At 58.7% G+C, this 23,002-nt stretch overlaps 2 protein-coding genes across 3 annotated transcripts; one reads left to right on the top strand and one right to left on the bottom strand.

Moving 5' to 3' along the window:
* Positions 1 to 324: 324 nt before the first annotated feature.
* On the bottom strand, positions 325 to 14,866 carry FAF2 (Fas associated factor family member 2). The gene is made up of 11 exons (XM_080555138.1): positions 14,710 to 14,866; positions 8,400 to 8,468; positions 7,853 to 7,987; positions 7,049 to 7,125; positions 6,144 to 6,282; positions 4,739 to 4,824; positions 4,567 to 4,658; positions 2,967 to 3,144; positions 1,931 to 2,102; positions 1,581 to 1,724; positions 325 to 1,111 (listed from the first exon to the last, which is right to left on the bottom strand). Exons 1-11 carry the CDS (start codon positions 14,770 to 14,772, stop codon positions 929 to 931), a joined length of 1,338 nt encoding a protein of 445 aa, XP_080411264.1. The 5' UTR covers positions 14,773 to 14,866; the 3' UTR covers positions 325 to 928.
* Positions 14,867 to 14,928: 62 nt separating this feature from the next.
* Positions 14,929 to 21,906, top strand: CLTB (clathrin light chain B). 2 transcript variants are annotated; one of them, XM_080555142.1, is made up of 6 exons: positions 15,068 to 15,618; positions 17,514 to 17,560; positions 18,648 to 18,765; positions 18,998 to 19,109; positions 19,497 to 19,550; positions 20,041 to 21,906. In XM_080555142.1, the coding sequence occupies exons 1-6, from the start codon at positions 15,435 to 15,437 to the stop codon at positions 20,210 to 20,212; spliced, it is 687 nt and encodes a 228-aa protein (XP_080411268.1). In that variant the 5' UTR covers positions 15,068 to 15,434; the 3' UTR covers positions 20,213 to 21,906. The 2 variants fall into 2 exon arrangements, with proteins under 2 accessions (XP_080411269.1, XP_080411268.1); XM_080555143.1 differs by lacking the exon at positions 19,497 to 19,550 and having other exon boundaries at positions 14,929 to 15,618.
* The last annotated feature ends 1,096 nt before the right edge of the window (positions 21,907 to 23,002 follow it).

Here is a 23,002-nt window from a genome sequence, read left to right as displayed (position 1 = left end):
ACCCTCCTGGATCAAGGTGAAGGACAGGAGCTCTCCCTTCCGCCCCACCTCAGCCCACAACACTCCTGCCCCACGCATGCAGGGCAGCAGCAGTCCCAGCCCTCCTTCCCCCTGCCGTACACACCGTCTGTGTCTTACTCCAGCAGCTCATCTGTCACAAAACAATTAAGTGAAAGAGCTGGCCTCAAACCAGGCCACAAGTTGAGCAAATCCCCCCCGAGCAGTAGCCAGAGAACCCCAGCAGCTGGAACCCCCTCCCCAGTGCTCAGTTTCAGCTGGGCAGCACGCTCCGGGTGGCACAAGCAGGAAGCACGGGCACAGACATGCTAGAGGCAGAGTTTATTACACTATGCAGGCTAAGAACTCTGGGCAAGATCCCACACGGGTAAGAATCGAACCAGCTCTTTATCAAAAAGTTAATACTATAGTCAACCCCATTCTCCTTTGGTCATTACAAAGCAAGAGAAATATTAAAAGAAAGGTATTTATACACAGAGGGAAGCTGAAGAGATTCTGTCCAGCCCTTTCCCCCACCCCACTCCCAGCACATTCAGGTGCCTGGTCTTCTGGCTGTCAGGAGCAGCAGAGGATCAAATCTTCACGAGATGTCAGGTTGTTGGGGTTTTATTATTATTCTTGTCAATAAAAGCAATAATTACCGAGAGCTGCCATTCCTGTCCTTCCCCAGGGAGGGCGGAGGGGCAACACCCGCTCCCCTCCCTCTCTGCCCTCCAAGTGTAGGGGATGGCTGTGTACATGGGTGTGTGAGGACGTGCACACACTTCCTCTTGCCAGCACGCGCACGCGGCACAGCTGGCACAGGCGATGTGGTCTCTGATCCCTTGTTTGTACGCAGTCTTTTAAAAAAAATATCGTATTATAATAATAATATGAATTTCTCTTCCAATCTGTGTCTTCTGGAAAAGTGTCAATCGTCCGTGAGGTCCTGCACAAAGAGGACTTCCGTGTGGCTGAGTCCGGCCTCCTGCAGCGTGGGTGGGTTGGGCCACTCCTCTGTCGGGAGGCAGGGCAGGACGCGGCGAGGGAAGTTGGCTTCGATCTGGAACTTTTCAGGGCTTTCTTTCAGGGAGAACAGGAAGTCGTGGATCACCTGGGGAAGAAGCACAGAAATAACTGCCAGCCCGGGGAGCGATGACACAGCCAGGCTGCATCCGTGGTATCGCACAGGGGAGGGGTTAAATCAGCAGATTTGCACCATCACTGCATTGTAGACAGTACAGCCATTTTATTAGTGTGCATGAAGCTCGACTTGTCACAGAACACCTGGGGAGTGCTGCTTATGGTTCTTCCCATACCCCTATTTAACAGGCAGGGATAAGAATCTCAGCTTTTCAGGAGAAGAGCACATTTGTTCTATTTTTTCCTGTGATCTTTTCTCTTCCAAAGTGGAGAGACCAGGCCCACAGACACCCTTCCTCACCCAGCAAGGATTCTGCCTGCTAAGGCTCTAGGGCAAAGGTCATCATTTGACCAAGGCCAATGGAGCCAAAGCTTTGGTGAGCCACCAAACTCAACCCTCTTCCACTCCGGGAAGCCCGTCAGCTCTGCCCCAAGCTCACCGTCAATGACTGTGTGAAGTGGAATCGCCGCTCCACTCTGGAATCGTTAGGCAGCTTGAAAATGATCTTAACGCTCTCTGGGTCATCAGGATGTGGCTCAGGAGGAAGGCATTCTGACTTCCGCTCCTTCTCCTCCTGCAGCGTCTGCAACGTAAAGAGGGAGCAGGAGCAATGGGCGTGCGCTGGGCTGTCCCTCGCAGCACAGCCACTCCAGGTCGGAGGACGTGCAAGCCCCAAGCAAGACAAGCAACTCCAGTCTGACAGGAAAACCCTACTACAGGCACTGCTCCTACACACCGTGAGCACCCAAGAGAGCACAGCAGCCCCTCCAGCACTCAGTTTGCTCTCACCTGCCGCCGTCTCTCCTCTGCTAGTTTTTGCTGCTGTACTTCCTCCTCCTTCTTCTTCTTCCTCTCCCGTTCCTCCTTCTTCTTGCGCTCCTTTTCCTGGTCTGCACGCAAGGATGCCAAATACGCCTCGTCCTGCTGCTGCCTCAGGACTTGGGTTTGGTTTCTTTCTTCCCTATAAAGATGAGCAGGGGGGCGGTCAGGGCTAGGAGGCCCCGCAGGGAAAGCAAGGCAGGCTGAGGGCGGACCTGAGGGTGCAGGTACAGCCTTAAAATCCCGAGAGCACACACAGCAGGTAACGCCTCATTTAGAGCGCGGAGTACCACACGCTCCTAGAAGGCAAGCTGAGTCTCTGCAGCCCCCACCACACAGACTGTTTCCCTAGGTTGGGTGGCAGAGAACTAAACAAAGACTTCTCACCCACTGCAGCCTGACGGAGCGGACAGACACCGCATAAGCAGTGCCCGGGATTTCAGCACCACACCTGACACTCTTCATGGCTCTACCTCCATCAGATAACTCCTTGTACATTTTTAGAAGCCAGGAGCATCAAAACCCATTACAGGATCCCCCACAGAGAAGGGGCAGACAGGAGACCAGAAGGTGCCGTGCTACCTTGGACACGGCCTGCAGATCCCTACAGAGGGATCGGGGCAGGAGCTCCCGTTAGCAAGGCACCAGCAGCAACGCAGCAAATGCCGTCAGACTCAGGCCGGCCGGCCTGGGAGCACCACCCGGCCACCAGCTGGCTGCAGACACCAGCGCACTACAGGTTTAAGGTTTGCTCCAGCCGCGGCAAGCAGTCCAGCAGTCAGCCTCACCTTCCAGTAACAGGCCTGTATGGGCAACACATCCACCTCCCCGCCTACAGGGTGTCCTGAACTTAGAGACCAGTGCTCCCACTGGGAAGAGGAGAGACCACGGGCCGTGTTACAGAGCCGCAGAGCTGAGCTACGTGCGGCATCTGGGGGGAGGGAGGGGGCTGAGCAGAGTCTGCCTCCACAAGGTCCGTGTCACTGGAGCTCAGGGCCTGCCATACCTTTCCAGGCGCTCAGACACCAGGTACGTCTGGTTGGCATCCATGATGAATATCAGTTGATTAATGAGGTCATCGGCCTGGATGAGGCCTTCTAGCCGCCCAACGACCGTCATCCTGCGATCTTTCAGCATGATCACAGCCAGGAATGGGTACGTGTTCTCTCGCAGAGCCTGGGAGACTGGAAGATAGGCACAATCATCATCCCTTCCAGAAGGGTCAACAAGCGTTACAGCACAGGTACTTCCATCACCAGGGGCCTAGAAAGCAGCTTCCACAGCCACCATCTCGTCCAAGGCAGAAAAGGCCTCTATTTTGTCAAGTGAAACCTGATAACTTAGAGCAAGGAGAGGTGACTTGGAGCACAGGCACAGAGGGGATAAAAAGCTTTCAAGTACCTAAAAAGGTTCTTGAATATGAGCAGAAGGAAATAGATTGCTTCAAATGCCCATTCAGAAAGGGACAAGAAGCCCTGGCTTTAAACTGCAGAAACAGAGTTTAAACACTTGCTACTATTAAGGATGGCCAGACTCTGGAAGGTACTGTCACGGGGAAAGTGTCCATCCCGGACATTTCAGAAGAAAATTGGATCATTTCTGCCAGAGGCAGACTCTGTCTTGAGGCGGGAATGGAGCAGGTCAGGGGCTTTTAAGTTCACCGTTTTCATCTACAACTAATGGCATGCAAACCCTCCCTACAGCTGACCACCACCTCCTCCAAACACACACAGCACGTCACACAACTCAGAACCATCATTACTGACAGAGCCTTCCGAACTAAACCCGAACACCCCATGGACTAAATGAGGCCCCGATCCCTCCCACCCCTTTTTTCTAGCCTGTATCTCTACCATAACTGTAAGTGTTACAGCAATGAAACAGCATTAAGTAGAAGCATGCTGGCTTAGAAAGCCATTCTCTCAAGGTGTTGGTAGCTGGTAGCAGAACTATGAAGAAAGGAACGATCCAAATTTAAGAGCAGAACTCCCAGTCTCTTGCCATGAACCAGGAGAGGTCAGAAAAAACACAGGAGGCATGAACAGAACTTAAGGAAAAGGTTCCATTTGGAGCAAAACCCTACCATACACGCTGCCACGCCAGGTGTCAGCAGCCCCGGAAAGAGAGTACTTGAGACCTCACTGCGGACTTTTGAGGAGACAGAGAGACTGGGCGTGGAGTAAAGATGATTGTCTCACAAAGGGAAAGAATGCACCTCACAAGTCACTCCTGGCCCCAGGCAGAATGCGAGCCAGCCTTAAGAGCACTGCTCGTTAGATACTCGTTCCTGCACTCTGTTTAATCCTCAGCACACACCCACCAACTCCCATTAACAATGCCCACAGCAAAGAACGTGCAACCAGGACTGCCCAGAAACATGTGAAACAGTTGAGGTTAAGAGCAGAAGGTATTCCCCAGCTCCAAACAGGCCCTCTCAGATACCAGACACAAACCAGCATGTATTTCCCCATGCAGTCTTGTGACCACCTCATCTGTTTTTCACAGAAACCACCACAACATTTCAAACGTGTAAATTTGTCAAAGAGCATTTGGCTTGTTCCAGAAACCGAAGGGTGTAAGGTAAAGCCCAGGAGGGACACACTCACCTCTGTATCCCTCTGGTTTATTGGTTGAGCAAGCCCAGAAGAGCATTCTAGTGTTTATGAGGGTGATCACCTCAGGTACGCACAGCGTATTGCTAGGGGATGAGAAGAGATCACATCAGTGAACCTGCATTGACAGCCTGAGGACCGTGATTTGGAAAACTCTCCTACCTACCGGCAGAATTCGTCTGTGTCTTGGTGGTCATCTCCATGCAGATAAACCAACAGGAAGCGCAGCTCCCGCTTGGCATCATTCAGTGCCTTGGCGTAAGAGCAGAGGAGGTAAAGTTACAGGGGCTCTAGTTAGAGGGAAGGCAGCACCCACAAGACTTGCGTGAAACGGCTCAGCAACATTTATCTGGGCCATTACTCTGCCACGAACTGGTTTTAAGGAAGCAGCAAACGGAGCATGAGCCTACCAGCCCTTGCGACCCAACCCTTTTTTAAGAGGGCTCGGATCATGTTCTGCCCCACTCCTTTCGGGACGTGGCTGTGCAGAACGCTGAGCTCAGAGCAGAGCCAGGTACACCACCACGTGAGCTGACCCCCCCCCAGACCTCCCCCCCAGGCTCAGCTGGCAGTGGAGATCCCTCCTTCGTCCCTCAGCCTCCCAGCAGGTAAGGCTGAGCTTTCCACGGCAGCCTGTACGGGACGCAATCTTCAGACCACATCAAATGAAAGTGCTGCTAAAAAAAGGCCAACTCAGTAACGCTGCAGGCCCCAACAAAACCAAAACAAAACTTTTTGCAGCTCCAGCCTCTGGATTCCACCCACCCCGGAGCATTTCTTAACAAGACCACACAGTAAGCGCAGAATGGGCTCCCTGTTTTACTGGCACTGAGCTTCAGTAGCCTAACCCTCCCGTGGTTATTTAAGTTTGGGTCTCTAGGCAAGACGGAGGGGCCTAGAAGAGCTGTGGAGGCAGCGTGCTCCATCGCTGCAGTGCGGAGCAGATACAGGCTCCACATCCTGCTCTGGCACTCGGGAAGCAGAGCTGGTCCAGCTGTCCACTGGGGCACTCGGCAGGAGGCCCTCCTCCTGGCCAGGTTGAAGGAGGCTGCAGCAGAGGTGCTACCGGGGAGAGGTCTCCTCAACAGAGAGCACCAGCAGCCCACACCTGGCATTTGCAGTTCTCACCTCACGTTCCTCCTTCCGTGGCTCCCTCTTTCAATTTTGAGGTCTTGCACCAAGTTCGGGAGTTGCGTTATGATACACGAGCCCGGGCAGTCAATCCCAATTTGGTGAACAGAAGGACAGACTTTGGCTCACCACGTCAGTTTACAAAAACAAAGGCGGGATTACAAAGAATAGCTGCTGGCTACAGAGCCACACAGACGGTCGAGGAACAGTCAGAGCAGCTTTGCTTTCCAACTTTGCAGACTTGGCGTGTCATCAAGCCTGGCAGACACTGGTTTTCTAATACACTTGCTCACTAGCTCTCCAATACCCTGCTACAGAGTTCGGAGACAAAAAAACACCGGGCTTTGTTGAACGGTTTTGCCACGTAGGCCCTGATACCATCCAGCACAATCCCCACGCTTCACCTCCCCAGTATCTCGGCACCAACACGTGACACTGACCTGGCTGTAAGTTCCCTGGTAGAAGACAGGGTGTATCCTCCCATATTTTTCCTCAAACATATGGATAAAGGAAATAATGTCACCCACTGGGTCAGTGACCCGACTACGAGGATCAGGGCGTATAAAACGCAGAGCAAACCTAGGGAGGAAGGAAAGGACACTGGAATTCAGCTCACTGACTTGCTGAAGAACAGGATTTTCTTTTCCATAGGCAATTACTGGCATTCATAAGAAGGAAAAACGTCACAGATGAGCCCCTCGAACATTTATAATGACATCCCAAATTGCCACCTGCTCCAAACTGATACTGCAACAGAAAAGCCCCAGTCACAAGACTTTCAGGGAAAAAATAATACCACAACGGAAGAAGCCAAACCAACGCAGATGGCGGGACTGCTTGATAGTCAGTACCTTTCAGCATTCCCTCTTCCATCAACTCTACAAGGAGACAAGATGAACTGGCCTTTTGGGGCAGTAAAGGCAGGAGCAGGTACAGACACCAGAGGGGAAAAGGCAACTGCGTCGACAGTTTAGGCTCTGCCAAGTAACATACGGGGATGAGGACAGGTTAACTTGGAGCCTAGCTCAACAGGACGCAGTTTGACACTGCCTCGTGTGTCCCCTCTGCACGGCACTCAAATTGCAAAGCCATGTGAAGTTCAAATTCCAATCAAATATTTCACTTGCAAAGCCACAGAGCGCTCGTTTTCTCTGCAGTAAGATTTATTTCTTGCCAAGCATTGTAGGAACTTTACAAGGCGACAGATAAAGCCAGTTGAGCAAACAAATGGAAAGAGAAATCTGTCATTAGACTCAAAGAGATTCAAGTGACAGAGGCACAGCCAAATCTAAGCCAGCGTGCGCGTTGATGCGATCGATACATGAGTCAGCACAAAAACACTTACCTAAATATATCAAGTAATGTGTAATAGGTAAATCGGAATGGAAGCATCATGAAGTAGTAACCCCATCCTAGCAGGCCCTGCAATGACAAACAAGGAATCAGAACAGTCTCCAAAGCAGGAACAGGCCTGCTAAAGCAGCGTGTCCACCAGCATCAAACACATTGCATTCAGGGAAGTAGCAGAGGCTCTACCCACCACAAAAAACTCAGCAACATTTCGTGTCTTCGGAGAAGTCAAATCAAATTAAGTGACTGACAGGGGTCATTCAGAACTCAGCGTGATGCTTCTGAGGACTGGCACCAGTGACCAGTTCTAAAAGCAATAGTTTTCCTCTGCACCCCCCCCCTTTTTTTTTTAACTGTACAAAGGGATTAATAACACCAAGTCTTAGAAGGGCACGTGCAAATTTGTTCATGAAACGTGAATGTAAGGAATTGAATGCTTGAGTATTCGAGCTAATACACTTTTTTCTGGGGTGGGGGTCTAAAAAGAATAAAAGATCATTATTTCCACCACTCTGCCTCCATTCCAACTGAACCAATCAAAAGCTTTACTATGTCACAGGAAGATGTTCTATGAAACAAAAAGGTCTCATACTGCGAATTACACCACGGAGAAAATATCCGCAGTAATACTGGAGGCTGAAGGAATAGCTCTACGCTTTATTTTTAGATGACAAAAAAAAATCTCCTTTTGGAAAGGAGATAACAGCATACAAAGAAAACAACGCCTCTCCCTGCTTGCACATTGGTTACTCTGTGAACAACAAAGCAGCAAGGCAAAATCCACCGTAAGATAACTTGCCCTTGGCTGTGGCCTTGAGACAACGTAGCTGTAGATCCTGTGGTCGGCTGTATTGACCTGCAACGGCCGAGATGGGGGTGGATTAAAGACACTTGGGACACCCTCCTGCTCGTTCAGTCGGTCCTGTACAGCTGCCTTTAACACAAGAAGGAGCAAAGGAACATTTCAGACATTTAAGGATAGCAGGATTTTATTTATTTGTTTATTTATTTTTAAAGTATTTTGGTCCCTAGCAGTAGGCATTACTTATCCCCAGACTCAGAGCACTCCAGAGGCGTACCTCATTACGAACCGGGAACACCAGTGCTCATTTCTGCACGGAAAACCTCCATGGCAGGCTGCGCATAGCACTGCAGGAAGGTACCGTGCCAGGCAAGTGATTGTTTGCAGCTGTAGGAACTCTGCTGCATACTTCCAAGCCAGCTCTCTAGCAACATCAAGATACTGTTGTGCAAATTCAGGGGTTAACAGGTGAGGTCTAACCCCGCTCGCACCACTCGGTTTAGTCCAACTGGGGAACCACCACAAGGCTACTCTGAAGCGGTACCTCTATGTTCCAGTTGTGCTGCTCCAGCGTGTGACGACATTGGTCCATGGACTCTATGCCGGTCAGGTCCTAAGGAAGGAGAATAAAAGTGAATGAGTGCCAGGGAAGCGCGGGATTTTTTATTTTCGTTTTTTACAGTTCTGTGCTATGCAAGAACACAGACACTACAACATAGGAAACAGCAGAGCTCTCAAAAAAAGAGAGCTGTCACTTCAGAAGGGAGCAACCTGAGCTAACCCAAACCTGGGGACACACAGGTGGCCTCAAACACGCCTGTGCACTCTTCCCACTAGCCAAGTGTCAGCAGCACACATCTAACTACAGCTGTGCTCAGCCTGGTCCAGAAACTAACACAGCATCACCCGTGAGCTCAGCTCTGGAAGGACATGCCCTCAAACATCGCCTCAGAGCATCCCCTTGAGAGCCAGGCAAAGCATTTCCGAAAGCCCCCAAAGCCCATTACTTCATTTGCTGCAAATACAAACAGAAAGTAAAACCAAAACGAGCCGGGCCCTAACGAAGGCAGCACGTTCCAGAAGCACCCAGTATTCTGCAGAACACGAGTCCTGCCCAACAGAAACAGAACCTCAAACAGAAAACACAACCCAAACATGCCCATAGACCTCAAAGCTACCGGGCTCTCAAGTCGGTGTTTGAGAAGGCAGATTTGAAGGAAACTGCTCTTATTTTAAAGTTAAAGAGAGTAAAATTTTCTTGCCTTGCCATTTACCCAATTGGAAAAAAGTTACACCTTCAGAAACAATTATTTAACTCAGATACACGGCAGAAGCAGCAATGACAGGGCTCATTTAACCCTCAGGAGCAGCGTAACAACTTCAGTAAGCGCCCATGATATAAGATTGTTTAAATACGATTTAAATATGACAATTCCTCCAGCGAGGGCATTCTTGATGAGAACTCCGCAGGTCCCTAAGGCTCCATGTTCTCACCTGCTATGTTTGTCTTGACACCCTTAGCCCGTGACCACGTCCCCAGCCAGCTGGGGCACATCAACAAGGGCACAGGGCTGGACCAGGGCAGGGAACGGGGCTGCCACGTGCTGTGACAGCGAGGGCTCGTGTGAACCGAGCCACACGAGAGCCGTGCCAGCTCCACGCGCAGTTCTGGGCAGCACTTGAGGAGACGTGAGCCTTGCGGGAGCTCCACAAGGAGCAGGGAGTGCTGCTCCCCGCGCCCATCACGCAGCGCAGCCTCCCTGCAGGATGCGGCTTGTGACAACTGAACACAAAGCAGGAGCTTCATAAAGCCTCGTGTGCAGCTTCCATTATACCCTGTGCGCCAACCCGTTGTTAGCATTCCCACCTCTGCTCGTCATTTTCCCAATTCCTTGCTGCATTTCAAACCTCGGAGGCTGTCCTGACAAGCCGACCGACCATTTAACGCACTGAACTGGGATCTCACTGGAGAGGACGGCGCACATATTCCTCCCTCTCCCCCACTCGGCCGTTCCACGTGCTGCTTCCCCCCAGGTCACCCCGTGGACGAGTGCCCCGCTCAGGGCCTGAGCTCACTCGGAGCATCTCGGCTACTTTCTCACAGCGCCTGCCCTCATCTCTCCCTTCTCCCAGTCTCCTGGGAGAGTCACGCTGCTGTACAGAACCGGACTGATCGAAGGGTTACCGGCATTAACTCCGCATTTGGAGCCTCCGAGAAAGCACTGCGGGTCGCTGCCTGGCGGTGTATGCTGACGGCAATAGCTGTACCGCAGGGCCTTGCAGCGGGGCACTACGCACGCGAGTTCTAGACAAAATGAAGCTCCGTGCACCTGGCCGCTGCTGCCACAACACTTCTGTTTGTAAGTCAGTTTCATTAAAGATACTTAAACTAAAAACCTACACAAAGATGTGCTTCATTTCAGCTGCCTTTTTTTGAAAAAAAAAACCACCTTTAAACTCCTACAGAACACACTTACTAGGCCTTTTAAAAGGACCTCATGTAAACCCTAGATGTCTTTGATTTAACAACGGAGGCACAGCGTGTGTATTTCAAAGATTTGGGAGTCCCTGCCCACCATTCCTTAACGCCCCACCAATCCTGCTGCGTTCACAAAACTTTGGGGATTCAGAAACTCACTCACACCTGTCCCCAAGTGCCAGGATTACCGCCGGGCACCCTTAGCAGGACATCACGGAGGCACAGCCCCTCCTTTTTAAGTTACACAAAGCGCAGTAGCAGCTGCGGGTCAGAAAGCAGCACGCAGGTAACCACAGCCCGCAACAAGCGTTGCGCGAACACCGCACCGGTGCGGCTCCCACCACTGCTGGTCGAGGAAGCCGCACAAGGAAGCGCTGCGGGGCAAGAAAAAGAAACCCCCGGGTAAAGGCCACTAGCAGCTGAGCACCCTGTGGCACACGACTCCCGAAGCTCCGTAAGACAGCAGCCCCACAGGTTGGGGACATTCTCAAAGACACATCTGTTGCTGGGGACAAGCCGCTGTCCCCGCGAGGAGCGGCACGGAGGCAGTTCAACTGCCGGGGCAGGCACCGCTCGCTGGAAACGCCGATACTGGTGGCTAGCAGCCCAACCACCACTCGCACCGTTATCTCAGCACCTCCTACAGTCACCGCCTCACCTCAGCCACAGAAGCAGATCAGGGACTGGGAACAACGCGTTTCCCAGGCCACTCGGGGCATTTCTGGCAGATCTTGGGGCCGTCCTGCAACCCGTGCTATTCGGGCGCGGCAATGAGCGTGAATTCGGTGTCGTTTGGTGCAGGGAACAGCCGGGACCTGCACACCGGGCCCTAACGGACAGGCTCACTGCCAGCCCCTCGTTAGCCCCCTCAGAGCGCGTACCTCTTAGGCACAGTAATAAAAAGATCCCCGTATGTAAAAATGAAATTCATCCTACTGAACTAGTGCTCTCACACAAACCTCCGGAGAAGCGCAGGTCCAAGCTCAACACTCAACACCAGCATCTAGAACAAGCCACCACACACCACAGAAGTTCAGCGCTGCCTTCCCAAGCACCCCACAAAGCAGGAGACCGCTCCAGAACACACAAGTAACTACACCCAGCAGCAGCCTCAGCACCCCTCACCTTTGAGACGCTGCTCAGAAGGCTGAAGTCGTCTCCCCCCCCGCGGCAGCGAGACGTACATACCGCCCCTCAGCGACAGGAGCACCCCGAGCGGACAAAGGTTGGGCGCCGCGCGTACGAAACCGCTCCCTCAGACCCGCTCCGGCGGCGAAACGCAGCGCGCGAGGTGCGGAGCCGTGGGGCTGCGGCCGCACTGCCCTGAACTCCCCTCGCACTGCCAGATGCCTGAGAGCTGTGCTTCCAGGGGTAAAGAGCGTCTGACTTGGAGCAGCAGAAAGCCCCCGGTGAGAGAGTTCCTCTTTGCCTGTTACAGTGAGTGCATTTACGAGGGCTCCGATTGATGCACAGCAGAGGAGGAAAGGTCCCGGGAGCGCCTTGTTCCCCTCTCCTCTCCGAAGGGGAGACGTTCCCAGCCCCGAGCATTTCGTTTTCCCCAGCTGAAGTCAGGGATGGTATCACGAGCACTAACTTCTCCCTTCGCAAACAGCCCCATTACTCCAGATTAGCATATTCCAAGTGCCCCAGCTCGTCGGCCCAAACTAATGGGCACGGATCGATAGCGGGAGCCCACAGAAGCTGCTGTGCTGTCTCCTCCGCCTCCCCAGCGGAGCTGCATCGCCCAGCCCGCACAGGAGGTTTCTCTATAGATGCAAAGATCATCAAGCCTTGACAGATGAAGATTTAGGGACCTTTACTCCTTTACATTAGCCAAGGCTTCGGCAGCAAATGGGAGGCTTAAAGCCTGCCAGAGAGCTTTGGTGCTCTTATCCCCCGTTTCCCCCCATTCTCTCTCTCCACACTGGGATTTTTTAAGTTCTCACTGACCGATCAGGGCGGGTGGCAAACAACCGGGCTGCCCCCCCCCATCTGCAGGAAGCCAGCCGCCACTTGCACAGCATCACCAGCACAAGTATTTAGGGGAGCACATCAGGCAAGCATCGACAGGATGAAGGCAGACCGGGAACTGCACGAGCACGTGTTTAAGCGGCACCGTAAGCAGGCTGACCCAGGCCAGCAGGCCCTCACTGCTTTGCCTTGGAGCAGCCGCCCGCAGCCCAGGCAGGCTAATCACGAAGGACAGCGGCGTCCCCGAGCGGAGCACCTGCTCGCCGGGTGAGTGACAGCCTGCGGCTTTCTCTGTGCTTTCCTCTCGGCTCTCCGTTTAGCTGTGACACCGAGGGCCTTCTACTACTGCCTTCCCCATCTGCCGTCCCACTCCCTTCTCCCCTAATCCCCCTCCTACTTTATTTACACGGTACTGGTATGCCTTCTGTGACGGCGCAACGCTCTGCGCCACAGAATATCGCACCAGTTACCTACTACGACCGCAGCTCACAAAGAAAGCGCTCTCAGAGTGAGCTGTACACTTAAGTGCAAATCCCTGGAAGGTTTACAAGCTGCAGCAGTGCTTCGCAGCAACAGCGACGTACAAATGGTTTTTGCAAGCCAGAGCCATCTTCTCCAAACAGCAGCTGCTATGTAATGGAACCCAGCTAAAGGAAACAAGAAGCCCGTACGTTTCCAGACGGGCGAATTTACTCTCCCCCATTAGAAAGAATGGAGCGGGACCGCACAGCTGAGCCCCTCTCAGCCAGGTGTGAAGGTAATAAAGGCAGCAGCAGGGAAGTCAGCCATCGCGCAGCCCCGGGGAAAGCTAAGCCTCTACACCCCAGGAGAGGGAACAACGGGATCCTGGCGTTAAAACCTTCTGGACGACATCTTTCGTGCCAGGCTCTGGGCGGCAGCCATCTCCTAACCACAAGTTTTCTCCCCTTTGCAGCCTGCCTGCCTCCGCTTCAAGGCAGGGCCCATCAGGAACCGGGCTAAAACAGGCTCCCTCCTCCCGAGCCCTCCGCCGCCTCGCGTGGCAATACCAGGTAGCAGGAGGAAACACGCGGGATTCTTTAGGTTCACAGCTGCCCACAGGGCTTTGAAAATAGCAACAGGGAAACTGATGAGTGCAGCTGGCCCTATCTGTCTGGATCGTGTAGGTTAGTAAGAGCTGCGATAGCTCGCAGTGAGAGCCGCAGGGCAGTTTGTGCACATATACGTGCAGCGCAAGACAATGGCTTAAATCTCATCCACTTACCAGGGAAACAGCAATGCTGGGAAAGCAATCGTTAAAGCTGCTGCACCTCATCTGTCGGAGAATTAAGATCACCCAAGGAGCTTAATTTGCAGTAAAGGTTTAGAGAGGATCTCTTTAAAAGCCGACGGGATCTCCCAAAGCTAAGGCTATAGAGAAACGCTGCCATTGATGACTTCAGGGGGCTGCTCGCTCCCCCTGGCTCCAAGATAAAGTGATGAGGAGCACCTGCACCTCGCTTTGCCACGGGAGGCAGGACTGGATGCCTCTGCAGACCCTTTAAACACTATAAACTAGAGGTACATGGCACAAAAAAAAATAATCCAAAATACATCCTTAAAGATCAATATGAACCAACAAAAGCTAGGCAAAGAGCTCTAGAAATACGGTGTATTTATAGAAGAAAAGCACAGCCTGGGCAACACCACAGAATGCCTCACAATTCAGAGACAAAGCCAACTCACCTGAAGATAATTTTAATTGGCCAGCAACAGCTTAATTACTTTTCCACTGAGCACCCCTGAGTACTTCAACTCTGGGGCAGTTCTCTCCCCAGTAAGCACATCTGGGCTTCGTTTTTTTTTTAACGATTCAAGTGCTGCGCGGTCCCGAGAGCCCGGCAAACCAAAGGCCGAGCGACGCAGCCCGCGATACGCAGAGACTGGATCCTTGCAGCCCCCGGGGGCCTCCCCCAGCAGGCACCACCGGACCGGGACGGGCAGCGACAGCTTCTGGGAAGCCGCAGGCCCCTCGGGAGCCGTGGCTAACTCCGCACGCCCCGGGAAAGGCCCGCGCCCGCTGCTGGGGGCAAGGAGGGGAAATTCTCAGCCGCCTTACGCAAAACGGCCGGGGCGGGCCGCGGAGCCGTCCCCGCGCGGGGGCTGGGGGTTACCGAGCAGCTTCCCCGACTAACGGGCACCGAGCACAGCGCCGGCCCCTCAGCGGGCCCCGAGGAGCCCGCACCGCCCGGGGGAGCCCCGCCGGGCCCCGGGGAGCGCCTCACGGCCGCCAGCACCGGGCGGCCGCCGCTCGGCCCCGGCTCGGGCCAGGCCCGGCGCCCCCGCACCCGCTCCGGGCGGGGCCCGCCCGCCGCCCCCGGCCCGGTTGGGGCCGGTTGGGGCCCGGCGGTGGTGGCGGTGCCGCGGTGTGCCCGGCGCGGCGCACCTGGAACTGCAGCAGCTTCTCGGTCTGCTCCGCCGTCAGCTCCCGCTCCTCAGGCGCCGCCATTTTGCTGCCGCCTCTGACCCGCCGCTCCGTCACCCGCCGGAAATGACGTCGGCGGCGCTGCCCGCCCCCCCTTCTCCTCCCCCCTCCCCGCGGCCAACAAGCCGAACCGCTGCTCGTCAGCCGCCGGAAATACACGAGCGCTTTCCGGAAATAGCCGAAGCGCTCTCGGAGATCTCCGGAAAAACCCGAAGCCCATCCGCTGCTCTCGGGGGCTCGGCCCTTCCTGATTGGCTCGCGAAGACTTCCGAAGAGTGCCGAAAGCCGTTCGGCCGTTTCCGGAGACGGCCGCCAGAGTCCGCAGGGCGGGGCGGGCTGCGGGCTGCCCCCAAGATGGCGGCGGCGGCGCCCACACCCAAGATGGCGGCCGCCAGCCGCCCTCCGCCCCGGGGCCGCCTACCGGCGCCGCCTCGCGCGTGAAGGGGGAACGGAGCCGCCCCGAGCCGGCGTCCGCCGGCCCCTCGAGCCCGCAGGGAAGCCGAGGCGGCTCCGCAGCGGCTCCCGGCGGCGGCAGGGAGGGAAGGAGGGAGGGAGGAGGTCCCGGCGCTGATGTCAGCGCGGCCGCCCCGCCCGCCGCCGCAGTGACAGCTCCGCCCGGGCCCGCCGGGGCCGAGCCGAAGGCAGCCGAGCCGAGCGGCGGCAGCGGGGGCGGGGGGGAGCCGGCCATGGCCGACGACTTCGGTTTTTTTTCCTCGTCCGAGGGTGCCGGCGCCGAGGAGGACCCGGCCGCCGCTTTCCTGGCGCAGCAGGAGAGCGAGATCGCGGGCATCGAGAACGACGAGGGCTTCGGGCCCGCCGACGGCGAGGCGGCCTCCGCCACCCCCGGGCAGGCGGCCCCGCAGGAGCCCGGTGAGCGCCGCCATGCCCCGGGTCCCCCGGCCGCAGGGCTCCGGGTGTGTGGGGGGGGCCGCGGGCACACGGCGGGGTCGGGGCCCTGGGCAGCCCCCCCCCGGGACAAGGGGGGATCCGGGGGGTTTTGGGGTTCCCCGTGGGTTTTTGCGGCACCCCCAGGGTGTGCGGGGTCAGGGCTGTGCCTGCGATGGGCAGGCAGGGGCTGTGCTTGGGCACCGGGACGTTGGGGTGCCTTCCCCTCAACCTCAGGGTGCGGGGTGAGCCCCGAGCCTGGGGTTGATGGCTGGGGGGCGGTTCCTTCTCTGTGCTGGGCCCCCTGAGTTAGACGAGGACCCCGTCTCCGTGTCTTAGTGCCCCCAGCTCGGGGCAGCGCGGGGGGGGGCATCCAGGCGGGGTGGAGCCATCCGTGGACGGACGGACGGACGGCCCTGCCGCTGGGACCGCCGACAGGATGGCTTAGGTGGCAAAACGGAAGGCGTTTCCACCGGGGGCATCGTGAGCCCAGGCCCTGCAGGTGAAAGGTGCTAATCCTGATCTCGTGCCTCCGTGCAGGGCCTTCGGTAGGCAGCAGGATCTCCGAGGTCTCCTGTCCCCACGAGCGCAAGGACGTTGCTGCCACGGCCCCCTTGCCCCTAACGCAGGCGGGCCCACGGGGCCTCCCCGTGCTGCCCCCGTTGCAGTGGTTCCTCCTTTCCACCCACAGGGACCTGCGGAGTCACAGCTGGCCCAGAGAGGTGCTGACAGCCCCGGTGGTAAATGCAGTCAGACAGGCTGGAGCTGGGTGTAGCCGGAGCTGCAGGGCGAGCACCGTGGGGACCGTGCTTGCTCGAGCTGCTCCGGAGCCGCGCTGCGTCTCCCTGTGCCTGCGGCCAGCCGAGGGCCTGTGGTCGAGCCTGGTCATCGCCGGGGAGAGCTCAGAGCCCGGAGAGTGCTTTTTTCAAAGCCTCTTTGCCCAGCAGCAGGGAGCTGAGCACCCTGGGGCTCGCCTTGCGGTGCCGGTGTGCAGCTCGTGGGGCCGTACCTGAGCCGTGGGTGTCCGCGGTACCTCATCCCCGGCCCTAACCCTGCAGCTCGCTCCCCCCGGACGGGCTCCTGAGGACCCAGGCATGCCCGCCTGCCCTCCTCCCTGCGGGCAGAGCGCGCTGCGGTGTCGCTGTGGGCTCTGTCCCCGCAGCGCTGCCTTCTGTCGCAGGCACGGAGCAGCCCTGCCTCTGCTGGGCGCTTGGCCGGCAGCTCCTGGCTCACCCGTGTGTGTGTGTGTGGCAGCCTGTGCCTGTTGCAGAGCTGGGGGCGGTCAGGTTGTCTGCGTGCAGGCAGAGCACTGCCTCCCGCCCTGCGCCTGGGACAGTTTCCCTAATCTTCAGATAAGAGTAAAAAAAAAAAAAAGGAGTGAAAATGCCATAAAGGCATAAAACGCCCAGAAAGGCTTGTTTTGGGAGAGAGGTGCTGGCTGAATCCCTCCAAGGACAGGAGACCAGAGATCCTGGCCCAGCCCCCTCCTTGAGGGTGGCAGGAGACCCCCACATATTCCCTACAGCAGCAGCTCGGGGAGGATTTGGTGGGTTAGGGGCTCTGACAGCAATGCAGGCAGTGCAGCACGCTGCCTCCTTCCCCTCGCTGTCCCGGGCAGGCTCTGGACCCTGACACCTTGCTAGCCCTAACGTAAGCTCCAGCACGTGGCCCTGCTGGTGTCCATCGCTCAGGCCAGCGTGGGGTCTTCAGCTGGTGGCCCACACGTGTGGGGCTGTGGCGATGGGTGTGCTGGGCTGGACGCAGCACGGCTGTATCCTCCAGGAGCTGGTCTGTTACCGCTTCGTGAGCAGCAGCCCTTCTGGGATCGCCTGCAGCTGCCGTAGTTGTGTTCATCTTTCTCTTCCTTTTTTTTCTTCTAGCTGGTTTCCAGAACGGGGGAGCCACTGTCAACGGAGATGTTTTCCAGGTGAGATCCCAGCCCCGTGGTGCTAAGGGGGATTACGTGGGCGGGGGGACAGCGCTCTGCTGCTCGGCCCCTGGGATGGCTTGTGCTCGCCGGCCCCAGAACAGCTGTGGTGCTGCTGGATTTCTGCGTCCGTCTCATGATGGGTTCCTGGCTGCTCTGTTCTCACCCCTGCTTGAAAGAGAAGATCTGGTTCCACTGCCACAGCCCGAGGCTTGGAGGCTTTGGGATCGGCTGACCCATGCTGGTCCTCTTCTGGCTGTGTCCGGTCCTGCCCCAAACCTGTTTGCAGGTGGCCTGTGCTCTGAAGGAGTGCTTGGGCCCTAGGAGAAGATGGCACGTCCTCCATTCCCCTCCCAAGCCCCTGTTTCTCCATCTCCTGGAAGCCCCTGGGGTGTTCGGGAGCATCTCCTGGCAGAGCTCAGATCCAGCACAGGGCTGCCGTGGGGCACTCACCGTGCCGGTGCGTAGCTGTGGCCTGGCTACGGAGCCCAGCAGCATCTCATCTCCCATCAAACCCCCCTTCCCCGTGGCCAGGAGGGGTTCAGGGCACCGCCTGCCTGGGTCTCAGCTCCCCGGGGAGCCTGAAGGCAGGCCGTGCAGGCTGCAGGAGCTGTGCCAGCCCCCGACAAACCCTTCGTTCACCCCGCTTGGTGCCCAGCAGCACGGCACGGGCATCGCCTGTGCCTAATCCTAATCGTATCAGAGACGGGACGGACTTAATTAGATCGGGGATCTCAGAGGAGAGCCCTAATCCCATGGCTGAGCCGCGTCAGGCTGGGTGTCCCGGCCAGCGGGAGGCTTTAGGAGAGGTGCAGAGCGCGGTGCTGGGTCTGGAGCTGCTCCTGCCTGCAGAGCGGGGCCTCCCTGGGGCCTGGGCTCCTTCTGTCCTTTTTGGCGAGCCTGTGACGAGCCCGTAAACGTCACTCATCCCGGGGACAGAGCTGGGACAGCAGCGTGAGCAGTGCTGCGGGGCACCCCCACTAGCCCGACCCATGGCGGCTTAGCGCCGGGGGCGAGGAGCCCAGCCCCGTGCTGCCAGCCGCCCGGGGGGAGCTGCCGCTGAAGGTGGGCTGCTTGCGTCCCGCAGGAGTCCAACGGCCCCACGGACGCCTACGCGGCCATAGCCAAGGCCGACCGGCTGACCCAGGAGCCCGAGAGCATCCGCAAGTGGAGGGAGGAGCAGAAGAAGCGCCTGGAGGAGCTGGGTGAGAGCCGAGCCCCGCGTGGCCGCGCTGGTGGCACTGCGAGATGTGGCGCCTGGGTTCCTCGGGGCCCTTTGCCCGCTGGTGACCCTGCTGCACCCGAGAGGTGCCTCGTGCCAAAAATCGGCCCTCCTTGGGGGCGGCGATGCCTTTCCGTGGGTGCGTTAGGGGGGAGTGGGGACAGGCTGGGGGGCTGCCGGCCTGTCTGATGGGAGCTGTCGCACCCCGGCCCTAGATGCGGCCTCGAAGGTGACCGAGCAGGAGTGGCGCGAGAAGGCCAAGAAGGACCTGGAGGAGTGGAACCTGCGTCAGAACGAGCAGATGGAGAAGAACCGGGCAAACAACAGGTACGCGGAGGGGCTGGGGGCTGAGGCAGGGCTCAGTGGGAGCGGCTGTGCAGCCAGATCTGCCCTCCCGGGGGGCCGGGGTGGCTCTGTCACCGCAGCGGGGCTCAGCCCCGCAGAACCAGCACTTCCCCCTGCCCGGGGAGAGGCCCGAGCACGCCGAGCAGCTCTGGTGGCCACAGCAGGATCTCGGGGCCTCCCGTCCACGTGTGGGCCTCGCTTCGGGTCAGGGCTGGGACGCGGCGCAGCCCCGCGGGTGCCGGCAGGTTTTTCTGGAGCCGTGGGCGACGCTGCGCGGGAGGACGCTAACCCCCCTCTCTGTTTCTCTCTTTCTAACCCTTTGCCTGCCTGTCTGCTCCGCGCTCTCTCTCTGTCTGCGCCTCGGGGTAGGATCGCTGACAAAGCCTTTTACCAGCAGCCGGACGCCGATGTCATCGGCTATGTGTACGTGCCTCCCGCAGGGGCTGGGCGCCTGGCTTCTGCGACTACGGCCCCAGCGCTGTGGTTGCCCAGTCAGGGGAAGGGGGCTGGGGGGGGTGTCGGGCTCTGGCGAGGTCCCAGAGGGAGGATGCTGCAGCTCGGCAGCACCAAATGCTGGAGGCTTAGGAGGAGGAAAGCGGAGCTCTGGGAATCGCCCCTGCAGGGGCTGGCCGAGGAGGCGAAGCTGTGGGGTTCGGGGCCTTCTGGGGACAGCCCCAAGGGTGGAGAAGTGTCGGGAGCGGGCGGGCAGCCCGGTGTCCTTGGATGGACGATGTCTTGGTGAGCGCAGCCGGCAGCGGCCTTGAGCACCTCGGGTCTCCGGATCCTGGAGGGTGTTGAGCTCGTCGGCTTGGAGCGGTGGGGCAGGAACCGGGGACGTGACGGGTTCCCGGGGGGAGGGGAGGGTCTCCTTGGAAGGGGCTTTGCCGCTGACAACCCCTCAACGTCTCCGCAGGGCCTCGGAGGAAGCGTTCCTGAAGGAGTCCAAGGAGGAAACCCCGGGCTCCGAGTGGGAGAAGGTGGCCCAGCTCTGCGACTTCAACCCCAAGAGCAGCAAGCAGAGCAAGGACGTCTCGCGGATGCGCTCGGTGCTCATCTCCCTCAAACAGACGCCCCTGTCCCGCTAGCTGCCGCCTGGCGCAGCCGGGGCACGGCCAGGCCCGGGGTGGGGGGGTTCGTGGGGGCGGCCCACGAGGGGCCCCTGCCCTACCCGCACCTCGGCCGCGCTCTCCAGTCAGCGGTTGTAACTCTCCCCATGGTTTCCCTTTGGCTTAAAGGCGCGTCAGTTTCTTTTTACACATATTTATTACTGTGGCATTTCCCCGGGAAGCGGCGCTGGGCGGCGGAGCTGAGTTAGCAAGGGGATCCCCCCCCCCCCCCCGAGCCTGAGCCGCACCCGGGGGCCTGGCTGTGTGAGAGGGGGAACACCCCCTCGGTGCTCCCCACCTCACCCGGGGCCGTGCCTGGAGCAAACCTGCCTGCCTCAGAGCTCCCGGAGGGGCGCTGGCTCCCCACCGCCCTCCTGCGGGGTGTAGGGCAGGGCCGAGGGGCTGGGGGTGCAGCCCAGACCCTGCTCCGCACCACGAGATCCTGTGGGGAGCCCAGGGCTAGTGGGAACTGAGGAGTGGGCGTGCAGGCACCCCAAAAATTGGCAGTTGGGGTGTCCGTGTCCTGTCCTGCGGGGCTCTCGGTGCCAGGCAGCCCTGCGGCACCCGACGCTGGGAAGGGGGCACGGGACAGGAGCGCAGGGTGCTCCCTGTGCCTCTCCCGGCGCCCCCGACTGTTGGGGTGCCAGGCTTTGGGGGCCCTTGGCTCTGCTCCGCTCCTTCCCCTGCCTGGAGGAGTGGCCGCAGGGAAGCGGGTAGCGAGGTCCGGCTGCTGTGGGGCAGGGCGAGCCTCCAGCTCCCCACCCCAGGGGCCCAGAGCAGGACCGGGCCGAGTTCTGGTGCCGAGGCTTGTGCAGAGAACAACGTGCACGTGTCTGCAGCTGGACCGCCGCCCCCTGCCTTCTCTCCGGCCCAGTTCCCACTGGATTCGCGCCCCAAAGGCAGCGCGGCAGGATGCTGGGCCCGCTCCCCGCCCCTTAGGGCCGCTTTCCGGCCCGCCGCCTGCTCTCTCCCCTTGCTGCAGGACTGGCAGCGCCCCTCGGGCTGGGACGGCAGCTCTGCTCCTGCTGGGAAGGGTCTGCAGCAGCCGGCTGGGGAGAACACGGAGCAAAGCGCGTCGGTCATCTGGCAGAGCCTCGCTGCGGAGCCCTGCTCCGGTGCAGCGCGCAGAGCCCTGCCCCGCAGCCGCAGACCCAGGAGGTTGCCTGCCCTCCCGCTGCAGCCCTTTGGGGGATGACCTGGCACCCCTAGCCCCGGGCTCGGCGGTGGCCCTGGGGCTGCCTGGCTGCCCCGCGGCACCCCGCTATTGGCCTTGGCAGCGGGGCGGGAAGGGGAATGGGTGTGTAGGAAGGAACTCAGTGCTTTGTGCTGCGACTGGGCCCCTTTCCCGCAGGGCTGCTCCCTCCTGCCCCGCTCCCCAGGGTGTGTCGGCAGCTCTGCTGCGGGGCGGGACAGATGCAGGTGCGGGATGCCCAGGGCCGGCTGCCCGCGGCCGCCTTTCCCTGCAGAGCAGCTGAATCGCCTCTGGCTGCCTCCCGGGGACCGGGAGCCCCCTGCGCTCTGGCCCCGCGGCCCTGGCTGCTGCGTCCCCTGTGCTGGGCAGGGGCTTCCAGCCCTCGGGGAGCAGTGCCCACAGCTCTTCTCCGTCCCCTCGGCTTCGGTATTATGTGCCCGTTCAAATCACCCGTTACAATAAACCGACATCTCCAAACCGATCCGACGGGGCAGCGGTGTGTCTTTATGTTCCAGCGGTGTCTTTATGTTCCAGCGGCACGCGTGTGCGCGCTTTTAGGAGAACCCACACCCGCAGAAAGGGCAGCGCCGTGGGAGAACCACATCCCGCAGGAAAAAAGGGAGCGAGGAAGGGCCGCAGGGTTTGCTCTGAGCTGGCCCATGCAGCGGCAGCAGGACAGGAGAGCGGCAGCGTGCTCTGCCCGCGGGGAGCTGGGTGTTTGTGCTGGTCCTGATGTGTCGAAAGCAGCCAGCCAAACTGCTCCCGAGCCTCCTGCAGCACCGCAGCCGTCCCGCAGCTCCCCGTCCGGCCAGGGAACGTCTGTCTTCAGGCTGCGGGGGCTGCCGAGGTATTTGGCTCGCAGATCTGCACAGTGGCTGCTTCACACACACCTGCCTGCAGCTGCCCGGGCTGGAAGTGTCAGCGAGGCAGCCAAAAGCAGAGTTCCTTCGGGGACAGGTTTAGTGAGCAGCCAACGAAGGGAGGGAGGGAGCTGCAGGGAGCAGCCTGGACGTGCTTTCAGCAGCAGGCTGAGCTGCAGGCTCGCCTGGTGCTGCGGTGGGGCTCACCCGTTTCACGCAGTTGGGCGCTGATGAAAGCTTGGCATCAAGGCAGCTGCACCGCCAGAGCCCGGGCACGGGCCCCAAAATGCGGACACCCAGGGAGCAGAGCTGGGAAACAGCCCTGCCCTGACACAGGGGAGAAAGCCTCGCCGCCTCGCTGCCCAACTTCACAGTAAAAGCAGCTGAAACACCAGCACGCCCCAGAGAGGAAAACCAGTCCCCATTCTGGGGATCCGAGTTCCCAAGCTGTTTTCACAAGGCGCTGCGTGTCCGCCTCCCACTCGCCTCACCGCGCCTGAGGCGGCAGCGCCTGCTCCCACCTCTTCCTACACTGTTTGCTTTTCTGCACTCTGCGAGCCACTGGCAGCCTGAGTCTGGCTGCAGCTGGCTTTATTGCTCGCTGGCTGCAACCAGGGGACGTGTTGTCCCCACACAGTTCACCCACTAACTAGGAACTCTGTCCTGCCGGGATCGAGGCACTAACAGAGCTGTTCCTTCCCACCCGAGCAGCTCATT

The sequence above is a fragment of the Anser brachyrhynchus genome, assembly GCF_964034855.1.
Source record: "Anser brachyrhynchus genome assembly, chromosome: 14".
Taxonomy (NCBI): domain Eukaryota; kingdom Metazoa; phylum Chordata; class Aves; order Anseriformes; family Anatidae; genus Anser; species Anser brachyrhynchus.
The sequence above is the reverse complement of the archived record's forward strand: the minus strand, read 5'-3'. Positions and strand labels throughout refer to the sequence as shown.